Source organism: Rhipicephalus sanguineus, chromosome 2, assembly GCF_013339695.2.
Source record: "Rhipicephalus sanguineus isolate Rsan-2018 chromosome 2, BIME_Rsan_1.4, whole genome shotgun sequence".
NCBI lineage: Eukaryota > Metazoa > Arthropoda > Arachnida > Ixodida > Ixodidae > Rhipicephalus > Rhipicephalus sanguineus.
The window spans coordinates 150,491,325-150,514,943 of record NC_051177.1 but is presented as its reverse complement, the minus strand read 5'-3'; the positions used below and the strand labels follow the sequence as shown (position 1 = coordinate 150,514,943).

Below are 23,619 nucleotides of genomic sequence, written 5' to 3'. Positions count from 1 at the left end.
CCACTGATGTTGGCCTACGTAGCACTATCCAGGCCTACCAGCCTCGACGGTCTATACCACACCAACACGAAGAGTGGCTTCAGGTTCCAACATGTCGGTGGCTCTGTCGACAGACAATTTGTCGACGAAATCATCAGGGCATCCACGAATTCCAACAGCTCTACTATACCACATACTTCACTACACATGGACCCCTCGTCACCATGATCAAGACCGGATCCTATAACAAGTCATAACCAGCTGCCGGTGCTCACTGATCACGGTGATGATGCCCTTGTTCAAGAACTGTCAAGAACTTCTTGCACAAATGCACACGGGTTCGTGAAACGTGCGTGCGTTCTCGGGACACGTATAAGCACTACATATCAGCTTACCGCTTCTGGTGTTGGTATTACCCACGTTGCCATTGGCAGCGTTACCCAACCGTAAACAACTGGTTATATAACACATATCCGGCTCTTCAACATATATATGTATGCGTGTAAAATTTATACAAATCTTTAGCGTCATTTTGTAACGTGTCGCTCAGTAAAAAAGTTACGCCACAGTCACCTACCCACCGCATGCTTCGCATAACATCTACTCCCACGGTACGTGGGATCTGCCGAATTTTTTCTTCTTGACACCTGTATTTTAAAACAGTAGACTGCGTATTAATGTGTCACATAACACCAGCAACTTAGCACTTTACTAGCTGGATAATAAAATGCTTACAAGAGGGAAAAAACATTGCAAAATAATGAACTCCGACTTTTTACTGTACACTATTGTGCACTTGTGTGTGGAGAGTGCTAGGCAGTATGGAAAGTACAAGAGTAAACAAAAAAAGATCCATGCTCCTTCCCCGACTATACTTCCTATTGGTAATGTTCAGATATATTATCCATCAGTTGAAGCTGGGCTCGAAAGCTACCCAAATTTAAATGAATTTGTGCTACCGTTGTTCTTATGGGCCACACAAACTGCACATACATTTACGAAAAGTCATAACAAGCTCCTGTATACTTGTATGTGAAAATGCTGCTTTCCAGGGCCCATAAAAATTAATGCAACACCGTTTGGCTTTCTAAGGGCACAAAAAGTTTGTCAAGTGACCTTGCTTACCTTTACCAACATGCCACTCGTCGTAGGTGTGTTCAATACCCGGCTCACATGTCCTCATGTACTTTTTGATGCCCACGTGCCTGTCAGTAGTTAATGAACAAATAGTGACGTTCTGGTCCTTTAGCTTCCCAAGTCCCTTCTTCAGGCCAAATTTTTCCATGGCATTGCTGGATTTAACCTCGCTGTTCTAAAGTGTGCTATAAAGGCATATTTTACAGTGCAATCGTAGAACATCTAGTGCAGTGCTAGTGCTGTAACTACATATCAAAACAGCAAGAATGCACAGCAAAGTCACAACTAACTAAACTCACCTCTCCAAGCTGCACCTGAACGAAATGGATGATTTTACTAGTTTGAATGGCCATGAAAGTGTAAGTCATGAACTTCGCAGAAAACCCGGGAGAGTCGCACCGGCCGTCACCAGCTAATGCTACTGGTCCATGAAGGCTTTCGATTACAGCCTTTCGTTCAGTGTCCTAAACCTATAACACAAGCACACCAAGCTTCTAAGAAAAGTTGAAAGTGGCAGCATTTATTCATATGTGATCTCTTTTCTCATGAAAACAGTACCACTGATTGACACAGCACAAGTTGTAGCCCATAATCATGGTAATAGACTTTATGTTGGTGCTGTTTTCATCTGGAGTGAGCCAACTAGATGAACTGTCAGCTACGTTTTCTGACTGATTAGCTGCTATGCACACTCAGCAGCTATGCATTGTCCTGCTGGGAATAGAGTTATGGGTTTCATTTTCTGCAGTAGCAACGAAAAAAATCATAATATTGCTCTACTGATCCTAAAAATTGAAGTGCCTGAAATGTGCTCACCACTGAACCTCAACGAAACTGACTTTGATGAAAAGCTGTGCTACATTTGTAGCAGTCAAGGAAGCACCTTGTAGATAATGTTCAACCGATTCACTGCGCATTTCCTATTCTTAAATGGAATGTATTGCGATACTAAGTGTGACAAAATGCTGGCTGAATTAGCTATATCATGCCATGGCAGTGTCTTCAGCAAGGCGATCCTCTGCAGCGTTATGCAGTGCATAGAAGTTAAATGAACGCTAGTTGTCCACTTGGGAAGCGTGTACAAATGTGTATGTCGTGGTTCAAGCTGGTTGAGGCAACACAAATTGTGTGAGAAGCCCCTAAAATTAGTTATGTGTAATTGTACACACAGCCGCTGAAAGTGATACTGTACAAATTATAGTGCGCTTGGTACCTACACGTTGTATGGCGGGCTGGAACAGTGCACCTTGGTAGCTGTAGTAGGTCCTCGTAGATGGCACTTGAATATTGGCTTGCTTCAGCAGCCTCAGAACTTTCTCAGGACTCGCGCCTGAGAAGCATATAGCGGCACACAAAAGCATGCCACCCAAAGCCCTATTAGAAACTTTTGGTTGGCTCAACCAACAACTCTTGTGTCCACAAGCACAGGTGGTCTCAACTTGTAGAAGGGAGCCATAGAGTGTAGTTTCAGCTTTACACGATGCTTGGCAAACTGTGCACATGCTGAATAGCTCCATCAAGCAGCTTTCAAAAACGATGTACTGTTTTTCAGCGCTAGGTGGCACAGAATCACAACCACTTGGTCTGCAAAAAAAAAACAGCATAAGACAAAAATAACTACTTGTAGGGAAGATTACATTTGAATAGGTAGGTGGGAACAGCACAGCAACCAGTGAAGAAAATATGTCTACAACAGTAACGTCATGGATCTCATGTTTATATCACTGATCTCTAGGTGGCAGTTGCGACATTGGCCATAGTGTGTGCACTTCACTGGGCACAATGTGCAAAAATACTTGTTCACATGCATTTATACGTTTGTTCAAAAACACCAGTTGGCCAAAATTATTCTGCCATTCCTCAATACAGTGTGCTTCTTGAGAAGGCTGTAATGCTTGCACAAATATTTACAATTGTTTCAATAACAAATTTAACTGTTCCCTGGACAAATGCTATTGAAAGTACATCAACGCAAGAAGCCTTACAGATGTGAGTCATGAAATGATGGCTCATATGTTTCGTCGAGACCCTTTGCCGATGGCAGTGGTGTCGAGCATCTTATTGGAGATGATGGAAGCGGTGCTCTTATACGGTGACCTGATAAGTCAAGTATCTCTGCAGTGTCTTCCAATTCATCCCCACATCCCGCAGTTGACCAAGCCTGGAAGTCCGTCTGTGTCCCTTCGGAACGAACTTCTGGAGTAGTTGCCACCTGCACACCTGAAGCAGAATGCTGGCTTTTTAGTGCCCTCCTACAGCCACGTAACTCAACACGTCATTTGGAGTGGCCTGTCTCATCACTAAACAAACTTGACTTTTTGGAATGTGTAGAAAGCTTAGAATGCACGAATTTTCACCACGTTGAAATATAACTACAAAGTGCTTATATTTTTCAAGTAGCTATGTTAGCATTTAGCATACTATTCGACACCATGTGTGTAGCTTGCACCCCATCAGTTTGCACAGCAAAATGACGCATTCTTCAGTAGCTGTGGCCACTTCTGGCACTCTCTTTAGGCTGCAAACAGCAATAACAAACCGCCGTCAACATGTTTACTTCAAGTCTCCGAGAGTTACTTCTGCATACCTTGCAACCGGCAGTCAGATGAGTGAGGGACATGTCACCGCATGCTCCGGTGTCTGTGCCAACTTCTGCATTGCAGCCAATGGCGAAGTCCGACTCCACGAAATGAATGCTGTTATCCTGTTCAGAAAGGTAAAAAAAAGCACAATTCTTGCAGCTACTTCCAGTGTTCAAGAAGACTTCACATGTGAATACACAGTAGGTAAAAAGCCTACCGATGTGTTGGTGAGTGCTGAAGGATTGTGTTCCACTGTCCATGATGCTTCCATAGGGCATACCAGCATCTGCAAGATTAAACGTAGGCTCTGATTCTGTACAGTAATTCATAACCTTGGCCAACGATTCGTCATACAACAATCTCACAGCCATGCTCCAGCTGCCTCATCTAGAACTGCATAACTGGGTGGTCAGGCTTTGTGTTCTGCGGATATGTGCATACTCAAGAGATCGAAGTTTGACGGTTGCACAGTGGCAACAAATGCAAGCGGTTCCATACGCAACAACGTGGCAGGCTGTGCCTAGTGTTATGTCGAAATTCAACGATGAACAGTTGCAAAAGTTACGTTACATTTGTTAACATTATTCATCACCCGGCGTGATGGGTTCTTTTTTGCGAATAAGTTGAAGTACAGGGCTCTATAGTACTCGCGGCTGCGTGAGTACGATAGTGCCTGAGCCTCTGTGGTAAATATACTCGACTGCGCGCAGGGTGCCTGGTTTCAGATCCTGCACGAACCAGGGTTTTTTCCTCTCATTTTGCGTGATTGCGGTTACGAACAACGGCAGTAGCGGCGCGGAAAACTACGCCACAAGAAAAAAAAGGCTCTTATCATGTTAACAGCTTTCGCTGTAAAAACTGACTAACCACACGGCAGTTGACAAATTTGTACTCACGGCAGCGTCTGTTCCTGTGCGCTCTTCACGTCCAACCCCAGCAGCAGATGCGCTGCCTTCAGAACTGCGTCGGGCACAGCCGCCGTCGCTTCATACCATGTTGAGTCTCGGAGCCAACACGTGTGAAGGCGCGCTCGTCGAAATGCAGCGAGCATACCCGGCGTGCCAGTGTACTTCCACTGCTTCCACAGCCAAGCGCATCCAACCACATTTTCCGTCGATAATCGGCCGTGGGAGAAGAATGAAACGACAGTCCCCCAGTTTCGCTGCTGCTTGCGCAGCCGGTTACTGCGCACTTATATCGAACCACGAGGAACGTGCACACAATCAAGTTTACTCAACACAATGCTGGCAGGTGACAAATACCAAAGACGACACCAGCAGTTGATGGCAGGTACGCAAACACACTAGACACCTCGAGCACATGGAACATCTGTGTACAGTGTTATCTGTGTAAGACAGAAATGCAAAGCACAGTGTATTGATGAAGGCTGCGCCTTGAGTAGGCCGTTCGGCAGCACATCTGTGTCGCAGTTTCTGATAAGTTAAAATCGATGCACCAATTGGTGTTCTTTTCGGAGCTGTAACGAGCATTAAACACAATAAAATGAGTAAATTCCACATACTCAGTGTGTCGCAAGTGTGCACTATATATTATTTATTTCCCACCAATAAAAACGAACAGCATAGGTCACGCACGCTACCTCACTTCCTGTAACAGAAATTGTCGTTGTACGACGCTGCAATCGGCGCGGAAACCCATTTCGGAAGCAAATTAAAATATCAAACGCTTCGTTCTCGCCGTTTCGTTGGTGCCACAGCAGTCACCAAGACCCATAAAAAGCAAACAGCCGATAAAAACAACGTGCGTAATTGAGGGCGCAGGGCCCCTATAAGGCTGTTTCACATGCCGCGATTGCAGCGAAGAAAATCGCTCGGTTTGCTCTGTTCGCAACCGCCGCCAATGGCGGTTTCGTTTCACATGGACTGCGAATGCTCTGCGATTTTCGCTCTGCGACTGGCGCGGCGCGCAAAGCTGCTTGCTGCCGTTGTTTGTGGCAGACACTGCATAATTTTCGAATGTAATGTAACAATCTGTGCGTCATGATATTCTTAACTTTTTATCACCGGTAGCGAAGAGCACACGTGTTTTGTCATTTAAAAACACTTTCCAATCTAAATTCACTTGAGAATACGCAACAACGGCCATAACCAAAACAAACTCCTTGGCGCAATTTCGACGGCTCGGCCGGGTTGGCGCAATTTCGACGGGTCTCGACTGAAAATCGCTCCGCCCGCTGCGAACAGAGCGAAAAATTTCCAACATGTTGGTCGCTCGCCGCTGACCGCTGCGGCGACAGCGACCGGCCGTTTTTTTTCGCTGCGAGCGAATTCGCAGCCTGAAATCGCTCTCTTTGTTTCATGTGAAACGGCCTTTACGCGATATTCACGATTCGCTGTGTCCAAATATATGTTCATACCGTCAGCTACCAAACGGTTTAATCATGATCATGGGCGTTATTCGTCGCGATAGAGACATGCTGTCAACATGGGTGCATCCACGTCAAACGGTGCTATAGCTGCCAAACACGAATAGAATTGTACAAGCTCTCATATATCACTACACAATAAGCACTACTTAGGTGAAGGCACGTTTCACTTTCGTGTATACCAATTCCTATGACGGAGGGATCAGCCATGTTTTTTCGCGTATGAATGAACACACTGCAAACACGCTAAACAAAGGGTATAACACGAAAATGTCCAACCAAACACTACCGCGCAGACGTCCAGACGTGGAAAAACAAGTGTTCTTCTGCTGTGCCGTTTTTGTTCAGCATAAGTTTTCGTCTGCTTTCACTAAAGATATGTCACAATGTTTTGCATATGTGTATAAAAGCGGTACATTTTAGTATCAGTACGCATACATACGCGTTTTTTGTCATATTGAGAATGCCCAGCGAACGGGTTTCTAGCAGACGACACGCCCCACGCAGACCGTCCCCTGCCGCCGCCGCCGTCTTCCTCCATTGGCGCATACGCTCATGAGTGCAGGTGTTGAGTGATTTCTATGCGCTTCGACAGATGGCGCTACGCGTTGCGATCAGCGCCGGGAGAGGAGGAAAGCATGTGCGAAAGCGTGAAGAGGAGCGGAGGGAAGAGCAAAGGAATGAGTTAGACCGCCGCGTCCTGCGTTGCACGGTTTGTCCCGACCCAGCTAGCACAAAAGCGATATATAGCTGCTACGATCGGATTTGCCAATCCCAAATGAACGTCTTCTAACGTGCGCTTAAAATCCGTTCATCCGACTGGAGCGGTCGTATATCTTTGCTAATGTCCGGCACTGGAGAATATAAGAGGAAGGTTCTATAATCCGTCTCTTATAAGATGACAAAAATCCGTTCTTCTAAGGAGATACTTGACGACCCTAGCAGGCTTGAAAGTAGAGACAGAAACCTTCTACAATCTGTATTGTAATCCCCACTTTTCTTTCTTTTTTTTGCCCTTTCTCACTGACCTTCGTTCCCTTTCCCAATGTGTTTTCTTTTTATTTTTATACCCTCCTCCCTCACCTTGTTTCCCTTCCCATTTTGCCAGCTTTCTCGTCCCGCTTCCCCGAATATGCTCTCTTCTCTGGTACGTATTCGGGAGAGGAGGACGAGCGGCCGCCGGCTCGTTATTCGCACATGAATGATGCAGGAGGCGGAAGTTCAGCCAAAATGTTTTTATTACATCACCAGTGAAATTAAAAGAACAGCCATGAAAAACACGCAGGTCTCGTGGGGCCACTGTTCACAGAAGGAAAATGATTTGTGGAGAGCACAGCTGCCTATGCTTACATATTGTAATAATCTGGTATGCCGACTATCATAAAAAGTGATAAGACTTAAGCAGCCAGTTAGCAAAAACATATTTATGTTTACTGGCTACAAAGCTGTATCTCAAATGTTCATGGTTCACACACGATAGATGCTCAAAACTGGCAATCAGAAGAAATCAAGCACAAATGGTGTTCCTATAATAAATTCCGAACTGACAACAGTATCACAGAAATTAATAATGAACAAGACACAGAGCAAAGGCAGAAATTGTGGAACAGGTATCAGTTTCCTCAGAACAAACTTTGTAAATAGTAGCAGTGAAAACCTATGCTAAAACATTGCACAAATGAATAATGACACAGTTTAAATTATGAGCTTGCTTGCTTATTCAAGTGAGAAATGCTTATATAAAAGCCTGGGCTACACAAATATTGGCAGTAAGGTCAGTGCATGTTCAATAATCTTTAACAGAAGATGCACAGTTTAAAATCAGGTACATAAATACAGATAACAGCCTCAACAGAGGCAAGAACAATACAAATGGTGGCTGCAGAAACATATGTTCAAACATTGCACAAAAGAACAATCGCACAGGTTAAAATCAAATGCTTATCTAAGTGACAAATGTTTATATTAGGCAAAAAGTTGCTACACTCGAAGCAGCTTGATGGGCAAAAAGGGCAGTCACAAGTAAGCTATCCAAGACATCTTAGGCACATTATTCAAAGAATGCCGTAAGATGCTTTCTCTTTGGCCGGCAAGCAAGCAACAGTTAATATATATATGGCTTCTGTTTGGCTTTAGGAGCAGATCACAAATAAAAATGAATGTTATGTGCTAGAGCTCATCTTCAATTGCAAACTGCACTCTTAGTAACATGAAATGCTAAACACGACAAAAAAAATGATCACAGTTTCAAAATGACTAGGTCTGATAAAAGTCTACATGACAAAAATATGAAATGATCACTGTTTGAAAATGACTAGGTCTGACAAAAGTATTTTTTCTGACTCTCAGTCATGCAAAGCAGAAAAAATATTCTGACACACACACTGCTCTGCAAAGATGCTTTGTGAGCACTTTATCAAAGCACTACAACACTGAGAGGGTTATTGCCACGGTTGCTACTTTCCACGCTCATGCACACTTTAAAAAAAGTGACACAGACAGGCTCCTCCCAACCAATTGATATGCAAAGAGCCAAGGTTCTTTGCACAATAAGTTCCTTCCAAAGCTGTTCAGTAGAACAGAAGCCTCTCTTTAAAGAATGCGGATCCCAACTCACACAAATATACCCACCCGCAGATCCAGTAAGCGTTTCCATGACGTCAAATGACGCTACAATTTAAGGCCGTGCATAGTCCCGCTTGCTTTTCGGCACCCTGAAGGCATATGATGAGTTTTTTTTACCAGTATTGAACTTGTGACTAGGAATACACTCAGGACATCTGGAGGGGCTAGTTGGTTCATTCTTTACAGGAAAAAATTGCGTTAATTAAGAAAAGACACCACAAAGAAGGAACACCTAAACAGGTCGAGCACAAACTACCAACTGTTTTATTAACTGTAGATCATCGGTTAAATAGGGAAACCGAACAAAGCTGCACAGATGCACCAAGGAACATCACGCACCTTATTCATAAAAAAAGAACACTTCTGCACCGTAGAGCGATATCGAGGCCTCACTTACACAGCTGTCACTCTTCATGTTAATGAAGAATGCTTCCTAAACCTCACGAGCACACGTGTTTCTGCTAAGATACTGGGTCATAGCAGACCACGTGAAGACACTTGGTTAGTCGGAATACACATTAAATAAAATGTGTGAGGCGATGCCGCACAGAGGTTTCCACACCGATCCCCATGACGTCATAAATTTTGGCTGCGCCCACTAGTGCCAATGTTGTTACATATCAGTAAAATGCATTGTCCGCTGGGCATGCCAGAGACTCGGCATACTAAGGTTCAGAAAATTTCATCAAGCCAATGTCACTAATACACAAAGAAAGGCTTTTAAATCCACCTTCTGATGAATTTCAGATTTTTGTAGGAAATTTAAAAATGAACCACCGACCTTCATTGTTTCTTTAATTTAATAAACCCATGAAAGTGAAATTAGCAACAATAACATTCTCAGAGTATAATTCATCAATCTAAACTTATTTGTTTTCACTTCGGTGTCCCTTCAATCACGTAAAAAAATTTTGCAAAGTACAGTGGAACCCCGATTATACGACTTTCAGGGGACTACGTAAAACCATCGTATAATACGGGTGTCTAATAAAAAAACTAAGAATATAGGCAGTGACACTCAGCCTTGCCCAAAAAACGGGTAAGGACACCTGAATAGGCCCACGGCACGACCTCGTACCTCTGCTAGGAAGGTAGATTAAATAATTCTTGCCAGCGGCAGCTAATAGCAGTGTTACTTAGTTGAAGGAGGTGCGAGTGAATCTTGATTATTAACTTAAAAAAAAAAACTGAATCCAATGCGCATCTTTCTACCGATGAATAGTTCGAAAACTGCCTGGACATGAAAACGAAACTGCGTTGCCGATGGCCTCCCGTAACAAGAGTCAGACACAGTGTCGTTGCTATCACATAATGGCGACCACCGTGATGGCGACGGATCACGAGTATGCGGATATAGTGTACTAGAACAATTTCCTAGTGACGCGTCCGGGAAGGAGCGCGCGTGCCCCTTTGTGTAGACGCCACCAGGTGCCGCCGCTGCGCCTTTTTCTAGTAGACCGGCCGCTGTCTCCCGGTGCGTTTGACGTTGTCCGAGTTTGTAGGCGTTCCTTATGCAACGGATTCTTGTATTACAGCACAAAAAGACTGTATTTACTGTAGTATAGTGTAAAAAAAATTTCTGAAAACCACGTCAACACACTAGTATCGACAACGTCGTCTGCTAGCGTAATGGCTGCAGACCGGCGGATTCATTGCAGTTTGGGGCATCGCCTCAGCAGTATGCATTCGCAGCTTTTATAATACATTGCCAAATGGGAAATAGCTGCTAATGGGAAACTTCAAAATTATTTTCTTCCTTAAAACAAAATTGTATTGGTAAAACTTGCCATATGGAAAGAATTGTTTATTTGCTTTAGATGAGGTATGAAGGTGATTTTTAGTTGGACCACCACATGGTGGAAATAGCGTCTCAATAGGGACAAAAATTATGATTTTGTGAAACTTGTGTTGTGCCTCGTAAAGTTTAACTTGAGAGGTCTAAATTTTTTTTTCGCAACATATTACCTTCTTTGGAGTAACTATTCACTGCTCGGATATTTCAAAGTACAGTACTGCAATAAAAAAAAATGGAAACATAACACATTTTGGCTAAATTCTTGGAGGCGTATGTGGCAGAAAAATTGCCCTAATATTACTTAGTTTCAAACACCTTACACAAGCACCTTTACTTAACATGTAGACCAAATTTGGTACAGAAAGAAGGAGCGGTACTTACAAAATAAATTTTTTTGACGAACAACACCCCAGACAAAATGCTGGGAAGGCAGCCACATGACCAAAAAATTTTTCTCTTTAAGAAATATTCTACCAGTTTTCAATGCAGTAAAATCGGCAGGATTTTATTCGAATAGATTTGAAATGGTCGCCAAATGGCTGGTTACGTTTGGCGTGGAATGACCCATTACCGAGTTAAAAAGAGCTTGATGCCACTGAACAATACATATGCTTGTTGGGACCCCCAGAAACACGTCCAAAATTTCCGATATTGCAAATCAATGGAGTCAAACTAACAAGCTTTTATTGTACTTCCAACCTTTGAGTATATACCAGCTGAATAGCCTTTGTCGTCTGTAAATAAAAACTTTAGGTTCCCTTAGTCTTTGCAAGGCTATAAAGAAACATGCCATGGATAGTACATGCCTCCAGAAAGTTAAAATTGTTTCGCCAATCAATGTTCACTTATTATTACTCATAATTATGCATGCATCAGAGTATTTGCCATTGCGCTGCAATTATGCCTATCATTTTCAGCAATTTCCAGATAATTCTTCACTGCTTGCCTCACTCACCCCTGCCGTATCTTCGCGTTCTTGAAGCCAGATCGTTATGAAGCCCTTTATTTCATCGTCAGAAGCACACGAGTGCGGTGGTTCAGCTTTACCGCTTCTGTAACAAAGAATTATAAAAACAGGGTGGAAGAGCAAAATATTACATGCTTTGCAATTCATTAGGAAGGGCTCATTCACATTATCATCATCATCAGCCAGACTACATTTACTGCAGGACAAAGGCCCCATATTCCGCTGTCAACTCGGTCCTGTGCTTGCGGCTGCCACTTTATACCCGCAAACTTCCTAATCTCATCTGCCCACCCAACTTTCTCTCTCGCCCTAACCCGCTTGCCTTCTCTGGGAATCCATTCACATATAGGCTCGCTCAAATGCATCCGGCACTGCAGCATCTTGTAGTAAACAAACCTCTTAGCTAGAAAATGAACTGCCTCGGGGTTGAGAGCAAGCACGCTGCACTGAAGACTGCAGGGGCGAGTGACGTGATGTTTACTACGTCACAGCGACAGCAGCGCTGGCCTCTCCAGTGGTCGCCCTTGAGGCCAATAGTTTACTCCTTTCACAAGCTACCATGTTTAATAAAATATTGGAATATTGGTCTATGTTTTTTTTTTCAAAATGTCGCTCGTAATCAGCTATTAGAGTATCCTTCAAATAGCTAATCCTACACTCGTTCACAGGCCACATTTGCTCAGTCGTCAAGGACGCCTACAGAAGGCCAACATGAACTGGTTGGTATTCCTGGCAGTATGACGACCCAGCTGCTGCCACTAGATGTAGTTGTTGCAAATCTTTAAGGACAGTGTCACAAAGTTCTAGAAAGAGTGGTTGGTGAAGGATTATGCCACCATGACACTGAAGAGACGCTGTATGACAGCTGATGAGGGTCAAGAATGCGTGGGAGGACTTGCCAGCAGAAATAATTGTAACAAGCTGTAAAAAAGTATTGCATTTTGAATGTGCTCAATGGCAGTGAGGACAAGGTGATTTGGATGCCGAGGATCTCGCAAAGCGTACAAGGACAGCTTTGCCAACACTTGTGATGAAGATGATGCTCCCATGGCAGTGACAAGTTATCGTAAATAAAGGTGCACTAAGTTGCAATTTGTCAGCTTCAAAAAAGAAAATATCAGTCAACAGTATTCAAATCTTTTTTTTTCACATGGAGTACTACAATTAGGGGTCAACCTATATCTCTGCTTTTCACATAAGAACTGTATGTGCTAGGTGTGCATGGTATGTTGTGTATAACCATGACTAATACCCCTGTCACACTGGACGTTTTAATGTCATTCGAATGGAATGACATTCGCATCTAATGACATTATGCGGCTGCTACACAGCGATATTAATGTCATTAGGATCGAGTGACTTAAAAAATCGAATGAGTTCGAGAAACACATTTGCCGTCGCACTCGGACCGAATGTGTACTCTCCACCCCAGAGACTACTTAGAATGTGTCAATCCGCAGTCTCAAGTTCGGAAGCATTCATTCTAACACGCTATTAATTTTGCGTTTTGTAAGGCATCTATTATTTTAAAGAGTACATGTGTACGGAACGCTTTGCGAAATGTTTTTACTCTCCACCTCAGTGGCGTCTGGCTCGCGTCCCGGCGCTGTCGGCCATGCTGCCATGTAAACAAACAGACGCCTGTGTCGCACGTGTGCATGCAGCAATGGAATCATCAGCTCCACGAGCGCACTGGACACAGTCAGCTTTGGGAAGACAATTTAAGTGACTTGCGCAAAGCCAAGAGGAATAGTAAAGTGTATGCCCGGATCGTGGAAGAGCTGCGTAGCTCGGCGGATGCAGTGGCGACCACTGCCGCGATCGAGAACGCATTCGCTTGAATGCGTCGGAGAATGTCATCGCTGCGTTTGCACTCTTCATCTATTTCTCGCCCCACTCTTTTCTTTTGGCTCACACGCTTTTCGCGCAACGCCAAATACAGAGCAACTAAACGCTTTACATGCTGCAGCTTGGCGTCGTCGTGCAGCGGCACTGCCATGTCGGCCATGTTTGTTGTGTTCTCTTGGCTGTGGCTACTGGCTAAGCGTCGTCCTGGCTTGTTTTGGCCGGATATTATACAAAATACCATTTCTCTCTGTGTTTATTTAGTGACGCGACTCCCGACATACATTCTAAAATAAATAACTTCTCTCTTCCACCACACTGCATTTACCTTCCTCAACTTTTCCGGCCTTCTTTTTTTCGATTATCGACATTGATATCATGAACGAATGACATTAGTTTTTCCAGTGTAGCACCACCACAGATCGAATGACATTCGGTGCACCGAATGATTGATCTTCGAACCTAATGACATTTGCACCTCCAGTGTGACAGGGGTACTTAACCTTGAATTCTACCTCAGCATATTTTGTATGCTGGCTACCATTGTGCTATAGAAGCTTCTTAAAATTTTCATGCACTCACACCAAGTATGCCACTAATGCAGATATGCACATCAAGTTTTGCCAGTTTTCCAGGCCCACTAAGCTAATTGGGCCTGCGCAACATACCATTGCACCATCAATTGCAAGCTAAACTGAATATACTTATCAGACTTGTATTTTACATATTACAAATGAAAATTAGTAATAAAATAGTTTTTGAATGATAGGATGGTGTTTCTCTTTGACCGATGATAAAATAAAAAAACAGACATGAGACAACAATTTAGCATTTATATAAGCATTACCTTGACATTCTCACATTGAATAGCTCAAAGTGTAAAAGTGCATTTTGCACTTCTCACTGGTCATTTCCCATTTCACCTTGCTACAAAATGCAATAGGTTTGAAAACTAAACAAATTTTCAATTTATAATATCTTTGTTTTGAATGATGATGCATTTAATTTGCCCACAGCAATCACGGCCACTGAGGAATTCGTAAGCGAGAAATGATATGAACTCACAGGTATTAAAAAAAAATACACTTAGACACATTCGAAGCTTTTCTAAAATGTGGAGCCTGAACAAAAATTTTCACCAAATTGCTCACCTTTAATAATATCGCAGAGATGTAGGTGGGAGAAATTCTCTTTTGCTTTCCATCCAGTGTAACTATACAGAGAGGCCAGGGAGTCTTCAAAAATGAATCTCGTTGAGCTCGCACCGCCTGACCAGTCGTTCCACCACCAATGGCTGCCAAACGCTTAACCTAAAGAGAGTAAAAAAGTGACAATTTCGGTGCTATATTAAGTAAGGGTGTGTGAATATTGAAACTTCCTAACATTTGCACTAGAATTATATCATTACAAGCATTCATATTACCAGAATACAAATATACCATTTACGATTAAAAACAAATATAACAAACATAAATTGGTACGCAGTGTGCTTGGTCTTGTGTTTTAGGACGCCGACATTCAAAACTGCTCAATTCGAAGAATTATTCGATTCACACTGAAACATTATTGTTTGCATTCACTGTGTACTGAAAATTTTCCTATTCACACAGCTATAGTACTAAGTAATATGCTCACCAGTTCTCGTCTGAGCTCCATGCTACTTGCAAGTTGATCTTCAAGAGATGAAACATCTTCCCGACTACTTAACGGGAATGTAAAGTTGCCCAGTTGGTCTGTGTGCCTTGGAACTATAGCAGTCAACATTTGAATGATGGTTTCATTTTGCAGTCGAATTCGTTCCAACTCTTTCAGAATTTTTTCTTGACCTAAGACAGAGGAGTGTCAAACTAGAACACTTGCCAAAAATCCATTCAGAACATAATTAAAACACTTGATTCATCTACAGTATGCATTCAATAAATACATGCTAGGAGGCCAAAAACTTGGGATTAATGTTTGACCTAAGATTTATAGCTGCACTTGTTGAAAATGATAAATTTTAAATTAAAGCTGCTGTAATCTCAGTATGCATTATTGAAAGCCCTAATAACTTTAAGAGGATAAATAACTTAGATTGGATTCATTTAAAACAGATCCTGCAAAGTGGTTTGTGCCTGTGCATCTCTTGAATTGAAACTTACTTTGCGGAGCACGCAAGGCAGGAGGCCTCTCTTGCAGTGGTGGGAACGTCGTGCTTTGGCTACAAGCGAAGAGATATTGAATATGGAGCTATATGAGTGTCTTATCATTAAAACGAACATGACAGACAAACATCCAGAAAAGTCTTACTTTGAAGGAGTCAAGGTGCAGTACGTTCTGTCACGATTCTGGACATCTGGGAACCTACAAACAATTCATGAGAACTATAAGTGGGCAGAATTGGTTGATCCTTTGAAACATTTTCTGATGAACCTAGTGCGAGGCCTTGCTCATAATTACGCCATTCTGTTCTATAAAGCTGCAGGCACAATAATTTTATTGCAGTTATAACAAAAATCAGCAAACTACAAAAAGAAAAACCGTAACTCACATTACTGGTGCGTCAATTTGCAGACTCGATCCACGACGTGCGTGTGGTTCCCTGTTGAAATGTGCTTAATTAGAACAATAATGGCATACTAGACGATGCAAAAAAATGGTAACTAGCACTTACACGAATGCCGGCTGGCAGTTTCCGTGCTCATATCTGAAAAAGGATTTTAGACCTCTAAATCTTGCAAGCAGGTCTGTGATCAATACACAGTGCAGGCACAATGATATTACTTAAATTGGGTTTTGAGGAATTGAACAACTTAGAACACCTACCTAGCTTCAACAAGAGGTGTTCGCATGCTTCTTGGCTCTGATGCCTGCAATTATCACTGTGTTATAAACCTGCTCCTAAGGGGTAGAAAAGAAAAAAAAAAGAAAGAAAACCGTAACTCACATTACTGGTTGTCATTTGCAGACTTGATCCACGGCGTGCATGTTGCGCCCTGCTGAAATGGATTAATTAGAACAATAATGGCATACTAGACGATGCAAAAAATGGTAACTAGCACTTACACGAATGCCGGCTGGCAGTTTCCGTGCTCATATCTGAAAAAGGATTTTAGACCTTCTAAATCTTGCAAGCAGGTCTGTGATCAATACACAGTGCAGGCACAATGATATTACTTAAATTGGTTTGAGGAATTGAACAACTTAGAACACCTACCTAGCTTCAACAAGAGGTGTTCGCATGCTTTCTGGCTCTGATGCCTGCAAATTATCACTGTGTTATAAACCTGCTCCTAGGGGGTAGAAAAGAAAAAAAAAAGAAAGAAAACCGTAACTCACATTACTGGTGTGTCAATTTGCAGACTTGATCCAAGGCGTGCATGTTGCGCCCTGTTGAAATGTGCTTAATTAGAACAATAATGGTATGCTAGACGATGCAAAAAACGGCAACTAGCACTTACATGAATGCCGGCTGGCGATCTCCATGCTCATATCTGAAAAAAGGTTTTAGAACTTCTAAGTCTTGCAAGCAGGTCTGCGATCAATACACAGTGCAGCACAATGATATTACTTAAATTGGTTTTGAGGAATTGAACAACTTAGAACACCTACCTAGCTTCAACAGAGGTACTCGCATGCTTTCTTGGCTCTGTTGCCTGCAAAGTATCACTGTGTTAGAAACCTGCTCTTAGGTTTGAAAAAGAAAAAAAAAACATAACTCACATTTGTGGCGCGTCAATTTGCAGACTCGATCCATGACGTGCATGTGGTTCCCTGTTGAAATGTGCTTAATTAGAACAATAATGGTATGCTAGACGATGCAAAAAAACGGCAACTAGCACTACATGAATGCCGGCTGGTCGATCTCCGTGCTCATATCTGAAAAAAGGTTTAGAACTTCTAAGTCTTGCAAGCAGGTCTGCGATCAATACACAGTGCAGGCACAATGATATTACTTAAATTGGTTTTGAGGAATTGAACAACTTAGAACACCTACCTAGCTTAACAAGAGGTACTCGCATGCTTTCTTGGCTCTGTGCCTGCAAAGTATCACTGTGTTAGAAACCTGCTCTTAGGTTTCGAAAAAGAAAAAAAAACATAACTCACATTTGTGGCGCGTCAATTTGCAGACTCGATCCATGACGTGCATGTGGTTCCCTGTTGAAATGTGCTTAATTAGAACAATAATGGTATACTAGACGATGCAAAAAAAAAAAACTGCAACTAGCACTTACATGAATGCCGGCTGGCGATCTCCGTGCTCATATCTGAAAAAAGGTTTTAGAACTTCTAAGTCTTGCAAGCAGGTCTGCGATCAATACACAGTGCATGCACAATAAGCAACTTAATACACTTACTCTGCTTGAACAGGAGGTACAGGTGAGCTCTGTTGGCTCTGGTGCCTGCAAAGTGTCTGTTTTAGAAGCCTTGTCTTTGGTAAAAAAAAAAGAAACACTTATATTAATGGTGGACCAATTTGTGCATTCGCTTCCCAGGATTGCAAGTGCCTGTTGAAGTATGCTTAATTAGAACAAAAATGAAACACCAGACACTGCTAAGAAAATGGTGATGAGCACATACATTAATACAGACTGGCAGCCTCCCTGTTCACATCCGAAAAGTTTTTAGAGCTTCTAGATTTCGCAAACATGTCATCAATCAGTAACAATGCAGGCACAATGACTACTTTAGATATGAAGAACTCAGCAACTAAAAACACTTACTCTGCTTCAAGAAGAGGTACAGGTGTGATCTGTGGGCTCTGGGGGCTGAAAAGATTACTATTTTAGAAGCCTTGTTCATGGTGAAAAAAAAACATAACACACATCCGTGGATCAATTAACCGCATTTGATCTCCAGCATAGTGGCTGCCTATTGAATGTGCTCAACTAGAATAAAAATGACATACCAGACACTGCCAAGAAAATGGTAATGCGCACATATGTGAATGCAGGCTGGCGGCCACCATGATCATATCTGAATAAAGGTTTCAGAGCTTCTAAATCTTGCAAATGTATTTGGGATAATATACAGTCAATCACCATTACAACAAACTCGGGATTTGTCCAATTATTGACTACTGTGATGCAGTGAGAAATGTCTTTGAGGAAGCATTATGCCAAAAACAGTGTGAAAAGTTGTACTATTCCTAATTATGGAAAACAGTGCATGAGCTACAATGCTCAGCTTCCAAGAATGAATTTCCAACCGCAACGGTGTGTTCAGAATTCCCTAGAGAAACATGCATAAGCCTCAATTATATATCCACACGGCATGCAGGAAGTACTTACAGCTTGTAAAAAGTGAAAAATTATCAGTACAGCGTTTAAGGATTTGTTTAAGGGCTAGATATAGTCCAGCGTAGCGCGTACATGCGACATGGTTAAGCTACGCGGGCGAAAAGTAAAGAACATATAGTGTGGCGTCACAGTGTAGCCGCTCCCGGCAGAGTTTGGCGTGCTTGTCGCTGCCGCCGCAGAGATAAAGCGTGTTCCTATTTCACGCGCTGGCATTAGACCACAATGCACCGAGTGCGGCAGTGGCAAAATGGCAGTGCATGGGGCGCGTTTGAAAAGTGCGGCTGTGGTTTACTCAACGCTGATTAACGACCACAATTATTCTGTGTCAACTCGAAGGAATTACAGATGACATGTGCGTGTAGACCAGCAACAGTGCGAACTGCTGCGACTAGGAGAGAAAAAGAAACGCCTGGGAAGCCTTCGGAATGCACTCTCGTATGTACATAGATGTTTCGCTTTTGTTTCCAATGCAATCTCTGTTGCTATTTTCTGGGTCCTAGAGCATTTAAAGCAATGCTTGTAAGGAAAGATGCTTCCGATGTTAAGCCAAACAGTGCACAGAGCGAGAAAATGCACGCTTATCAACCAAGGCATTGGTTGAGCAGCAAAGAAAGAGAAAATGGTGTATGTTTCAACCGAAAAACGCGGAGCCGCAGACATGTTAAATGAAGACAGTGCGCATGCGCCACTCCGAAGCTGCTCGCTGCGGCATGGTGAGCGCGCTGGTCTCTAAAGTGAGGAATTGGCCGCCGTCGCTGGCTACATATACCAAGCGTATCCAACCTCTGCTCACACGACCTGATGCGTTGAACATGTCCAACTATAATTAGGCCTTTAATGGGCATTAGGCTGCAAATATAGAACTCATTAGGCCAGAATGGGGTATTCATGCGCCTTTAAATTACCACAATTAACGATTTCTAAAACAACTACCCTACCTATCATCGCTGACGAAACGTGGTGGTGTCCCAAGTGCACTTGCATGAAGGCCTGGTTCCAACTCCGTGCTGCTGGATGGAGATGGGGAGCTCCTATATGGGCAAATGCAGCACATACACATGGGACTTTTACGAGGCTGCTTTTGTGTAATAATAGGTTTTTATTACCCCATTTATAAAATCTAATTTAATGAGGACTAACACTAGTTTCCCACGTAATCTCTCCAAAAAAGTGGCAAGTTATTCCCAAAAGTACAAGCTAGGTAACCTAATTCTCCTTGATCAAGCACATATATCCGACCTAATTATTTTGTATGTTACGTTACATGTGTTTCCCAAACAGGTCTGCACAAACCTAAACATCATACACCTTGCAAGAGACATGAATTCGGTTTCCACAGTGAAAGTCTTATTTCAATGAAGGTGAAATGCAAGAGGTTCATTAGCTAGAAACCGCAGCACCATTAACATGTAACTGCACACAACTAAATTTTTATATATTGGACAAGCAGATTTATTTCATGCCTGCTAGCCACAAAAACTCAACGATAGCTGGACAAAATCTTCCTGTTAAGGAAAATTGAACTTAACATGGACAAAATTATGAACAATATCACCAGCTTGAGAAACTTGTCGAATTGGAAAGACAAGCTCACTCATACACTGTCTTTCACAGCGTAGGGAATACTTATAACAAAATGCAACACCTAGGAGAGAGTTTGCCATAGAGATTTGCTACATTTTAACATGTCCCTACCTTTAAGAGCCCTCTCGCAACTAGCATAGTTTTTTACATATCCAGGATATTCCCTGCAAATCTTTATGCAAAGAGGCTTTGATTTCGCATCTTGCAATTCATTATATTTAATACCTGCATACTCATATGCACATCACTGAAATGATAGCAACCTTAGATCTGGTTCGTCTGGCATTTCATGGCCATTTCGGCGGCGACGTTTGCCTCTGCCCATTTCAGTATCTGTAGCAGGCACGTTGTCCGTATCTTCTGCCTCCCGTGCCTTTGCTCTTGCATGCAGGTATGTACCTGCACATGAAGTTGCAAGGCATGTTTTGCTGCGACACTGTTGAGCTAGTCCGACATGCACACCTACTGTTGTATACACTAAAGTAGCATAAAATAGTGTCAATTTAAGCACAGAGTATAGTAGTTAATGACTTCTTGTGACAGATTTCCATAAAACTGATGTGAGCAGCAGCCGCTCATCTTATGCCTCACTTGCTTATGCTGGTCTTTACATGCTGCATAAAAGTTTAGTGCATGCCTGAAGATGCAATGTTTCCCAATGCCACAAATGGGCTTGCCAAAACCTGTTCAAGACTGTTGCTGGGTAGTGAGTGAACATGCTTTTGTAAACTTGCTGCCCTTGTAAACAAAGATACAGCACAGAAGCCACAGCTTTAGTCGCACAATGTAATGTTCAAAAACATGCAGATGGGTCAACAATTGATAGGCAATATACTGAGTGCATGGCTGCTGGCGTTTCTACGTGCGACTGCAAAGCGCTGCATGATGCGTGGATGTGACATGCTGAACTATGTACTGCAATGATGACTGATGCCCATATCACTCACGAGTGCCACAAAAAGACAGGGGACACCATGGAGGTTGAATACGACCATCATTAAATGAGCACTCAGCAGTACTCACGGACTGCAACGCAATGATACCATACCAGTGCATGGCCACTAGTACAAGCCATGCCTCCCTTGGGCTCCTATAGAAGCATGCCATTGCATTGTGCAAAGGTGAACATGCCTTTGGAGCAGAATTACTTTTTCTGGTACCCAGTGACCTTGTCCATAGTTTAAAAGGTGCCATGCAACACTTTTTCAAGTAGTCATGAAATGGATTCAATCGAGAAACTTATTACCTCATGAATTCACCGCTGCAATAATTTTCAGAATCCGTCCCATACGAGCCGAGTTGCAAAACTTTGTCACACATTGCAATTGCATTCTCTTTTCTCTCCTCCTGACGAAAGTGCTGGAAGCTCACCAGGGAGGGATGAAAAAGAAAATCTGTCACGCATGCCTCGTGACCTTGAGCACTTTCCCTCTTTTTCTTTTTTTCCTGAGAATACGCGGCTTTTCAATGCAATAGATAGCATGCGCAGACATGTCACGACCTCCCGCAGCAGCCAAAGTAATGAATGACCAAGCATGCCAATATATGCGTGCATCTATAGAATGAACATCACAATTGTGCAAAGGGACACTAAAGGAAAAGTCTGAATAGGCTTAGACTGATGAAATACGTTTTCAGAAATATACTGCCGTAAATTTTACCAACATACTACACTGGGAAATAAAAGTTACTTCAACTTTAGAGTTTCGTACTGAAGCTTGCACCTCTGAGATGTCATGGATGGCAAGACTAACATAAAACTTCAAGCTCGCATAAAATACTACAAAATTCATTTTTTGTCGACAAAGAGATGTGCAGACCCACACAGGGACTATGGTATAAAAATCTGTCACATAATGGCGATTGGTGTGCGAAGAGTGGTGAAATCCCCTTTGAACTTTCTGTTTATATGTTTTCTGAGTTACAAAACTTCTTGTTGTGACAAAAGTGGTGCATTTGGTATTGCAAAAAAGTAATCTACGAATATGAGAAAAATCTTCTTGCTTTTTAGTGCCACTTTAAAGAAGTACAAGATGATGAATGAAGTTTGCAGATCTTTATCAAACCTGTTTCAGTTGGGATACAAAAGTGCTCGAAAGCTTCGCCTGCTGGCACCACATTTATTCAAGCCCTGAAAATGCTCTTTCTTGCTACGTACCACAATGCAATCATTTGCGTGTCAACATGCACCCACCAGTGGCATGACATGTACTAGTGGCCAGACATTTGGAAAGTCTTATTTTGTGAGCGCTGCACATTATTGATTTACAGAAGTGCTGATGACCTCAGAAAAAAGCTTACTTGCTGTAGCTATGACGACCACCCGGTGCTTCGAAAATGAGGCACTAGGGAGTTCACAATGCGATATAGCCTTTGTGAGGCGGGCAGGGGTGTAGGCCACTGGCCACAAGCACGTATGGCCGCACACCCATGACGAAGGGACTGCTTCCACATCATTAGTTTCGGCGAAGCGGACTATTGTGAAACCTAAAAACAAAATAAGAAAAGAAAGGCAGTCACCACCATAGATGCCTAAATGATAACTAATTCAATTACCATGCTGACTGGGCGAGCTGTGCATTTACAACTGCTTTTTAAATTCTAGTAGTTCATCTTGACTAAACAGATTAACAAGCTTCGTCTACATTTCATTTCATAGATAGCGCGCAATAATGCCAGAACTTGGGAGCATAATACGGTGCTATACATGCGACAAATGCGCACAATGCTGCTCAAATGCAATAGAATATACTGTGAACACCAATAGATAGGTATTTCGTTACTTTTTTTTAACAGGCAAGACTTAAGCATGCTTAAAACTTCAGCATCACAAGCACCATAGTACTTCCAAGATTCCTCTTTGTTTACAGCAGATTTTGCATGATCCGAACATCCAACTAAAAGAAGATGGTGTCTCCCACTTCAGCTGGAACTTGCATCACCTCGTCGCATGTATTTGACGATACAGTAAAAGCTCGTTAATTCGGATTTCTAGGGACCGGGAAAAATGTCCGAATTAACCGAATGTCCGAATTATCGAATGGTCGAAATAAACACAATAAATGCAAGAGTTTTTTCAACATACCTTTACTTTACAGGTAATCGCGGATGCGCCTCTGTTTTCGAGCAGAAATTCGCGCGGACACAATTTTTCTGAGCCCTTCAAGGTGCTCAGCAGCTAGCATGCTGTCTGCAGTGCCAAAACAAAATTCTTTAAGGACGACGAGGGCCTCCGCGGCTTCCTTCACAGTACGAGGGGGCCTGTGTGGCTCATAGTGTGGCTGCTCCTCTTCAGGCTCTTCGTTCTCGGATTCGTCGCCATGCATCACTTCCTTGACGATTTGCTCATCAGTCAGAGAGCCGGCAGTGGCAACGCCATCAATGCCGATATAATCGTCGAGTGTCACTGCATCAGGCATAACACTTCCGAAATCCTGCCA

The 23,619-nt window shown here is 42.7% G+C and overlaps 2 protein-coding genes and 1 long non-coding RNA gene across 3 annotated transcripts in view; all 3 read right to left on the bottom strand.

Annotated features, from left to right (window-relative positions):
* LOC119381965 (uncharacterized) overlaps window positions 1–22,790 on the bottom strand; it is a 109,430-nt gene extending 86,640 nt beyond the window's left edge. The window contains exons 1-7 of the mRNA XM_049412955.1: window positions 22,481–22,790; window positions 20,443–20,578; window positions 19,534–19,626; window positions 18,020–18,064; window positions 17,654–17,698; window positions 17,531–17,563; window positions 17,403–17,453 (exon numbers count right to left, since the gene is read on the bottom strand). Coding sequence (XP_049268912.1) covers window positions 17,403–17,453; window positions 17,531–17,563; window positions 17,654–17,698; window positions 18,020–18,064; window positions 19,534–19,626; window positions 20,443–20,504 — 329 coding nt within the window. The 5' untranslated portion in view covers window positions 20,505–20,578; window positions 22,481–22,790. The remainder of the gene's footprint in view (window positions 1–17,402; window positions 17,454–17,530; window positions 17,564–17,653; window positions 17,699–18,019; window positions 18,065–19,533; window positions 19,627–20,442; window positions 20,579–22,480) is intronic.
* On the bottom strand, window positions 3,613–3,978 carry LOC119383796 (uncharacterized). Its single transcript, XR_005181737.1, has 3 exons — window positions 3,916–3,978; window positions 3,704–3,820; window positions 3,613–3,634 (listed from the first exon to the last, which is right to left on the bottom strand). It is a non-coding gene; the product is annotated as an uncharacterized LOC119383796 (long non-coding RNA).
* LOC125757240 (uncharacterized) lies at window positions 14,634–16,539 on the bottom strand. The gene is made up of 6 exons (XM_049412678.1): window positions 16,513–16,539; window positions 16,362–16,394; window positions 15,847–15,897; window positions 15,606–15,659; window positions 15,458–15,516; window positions 14,634–15,142 (listed from the first exon to the last, which is right to left on the bottom strand). The coding sequence occupies exons 1-6, from the start codon at window positions 16,536–16,538 to the stop codon at window positions 14,919–14,921; spliced, it is 447 nt and encodes a 148-aa protein (XP_049268635.1). The 5' UTR covers window position 16,539; the 3' UTR covers window positions 14,634–14,918.
* Window positions 22,791–23,619: the final 829 nt, after the last annotated feature.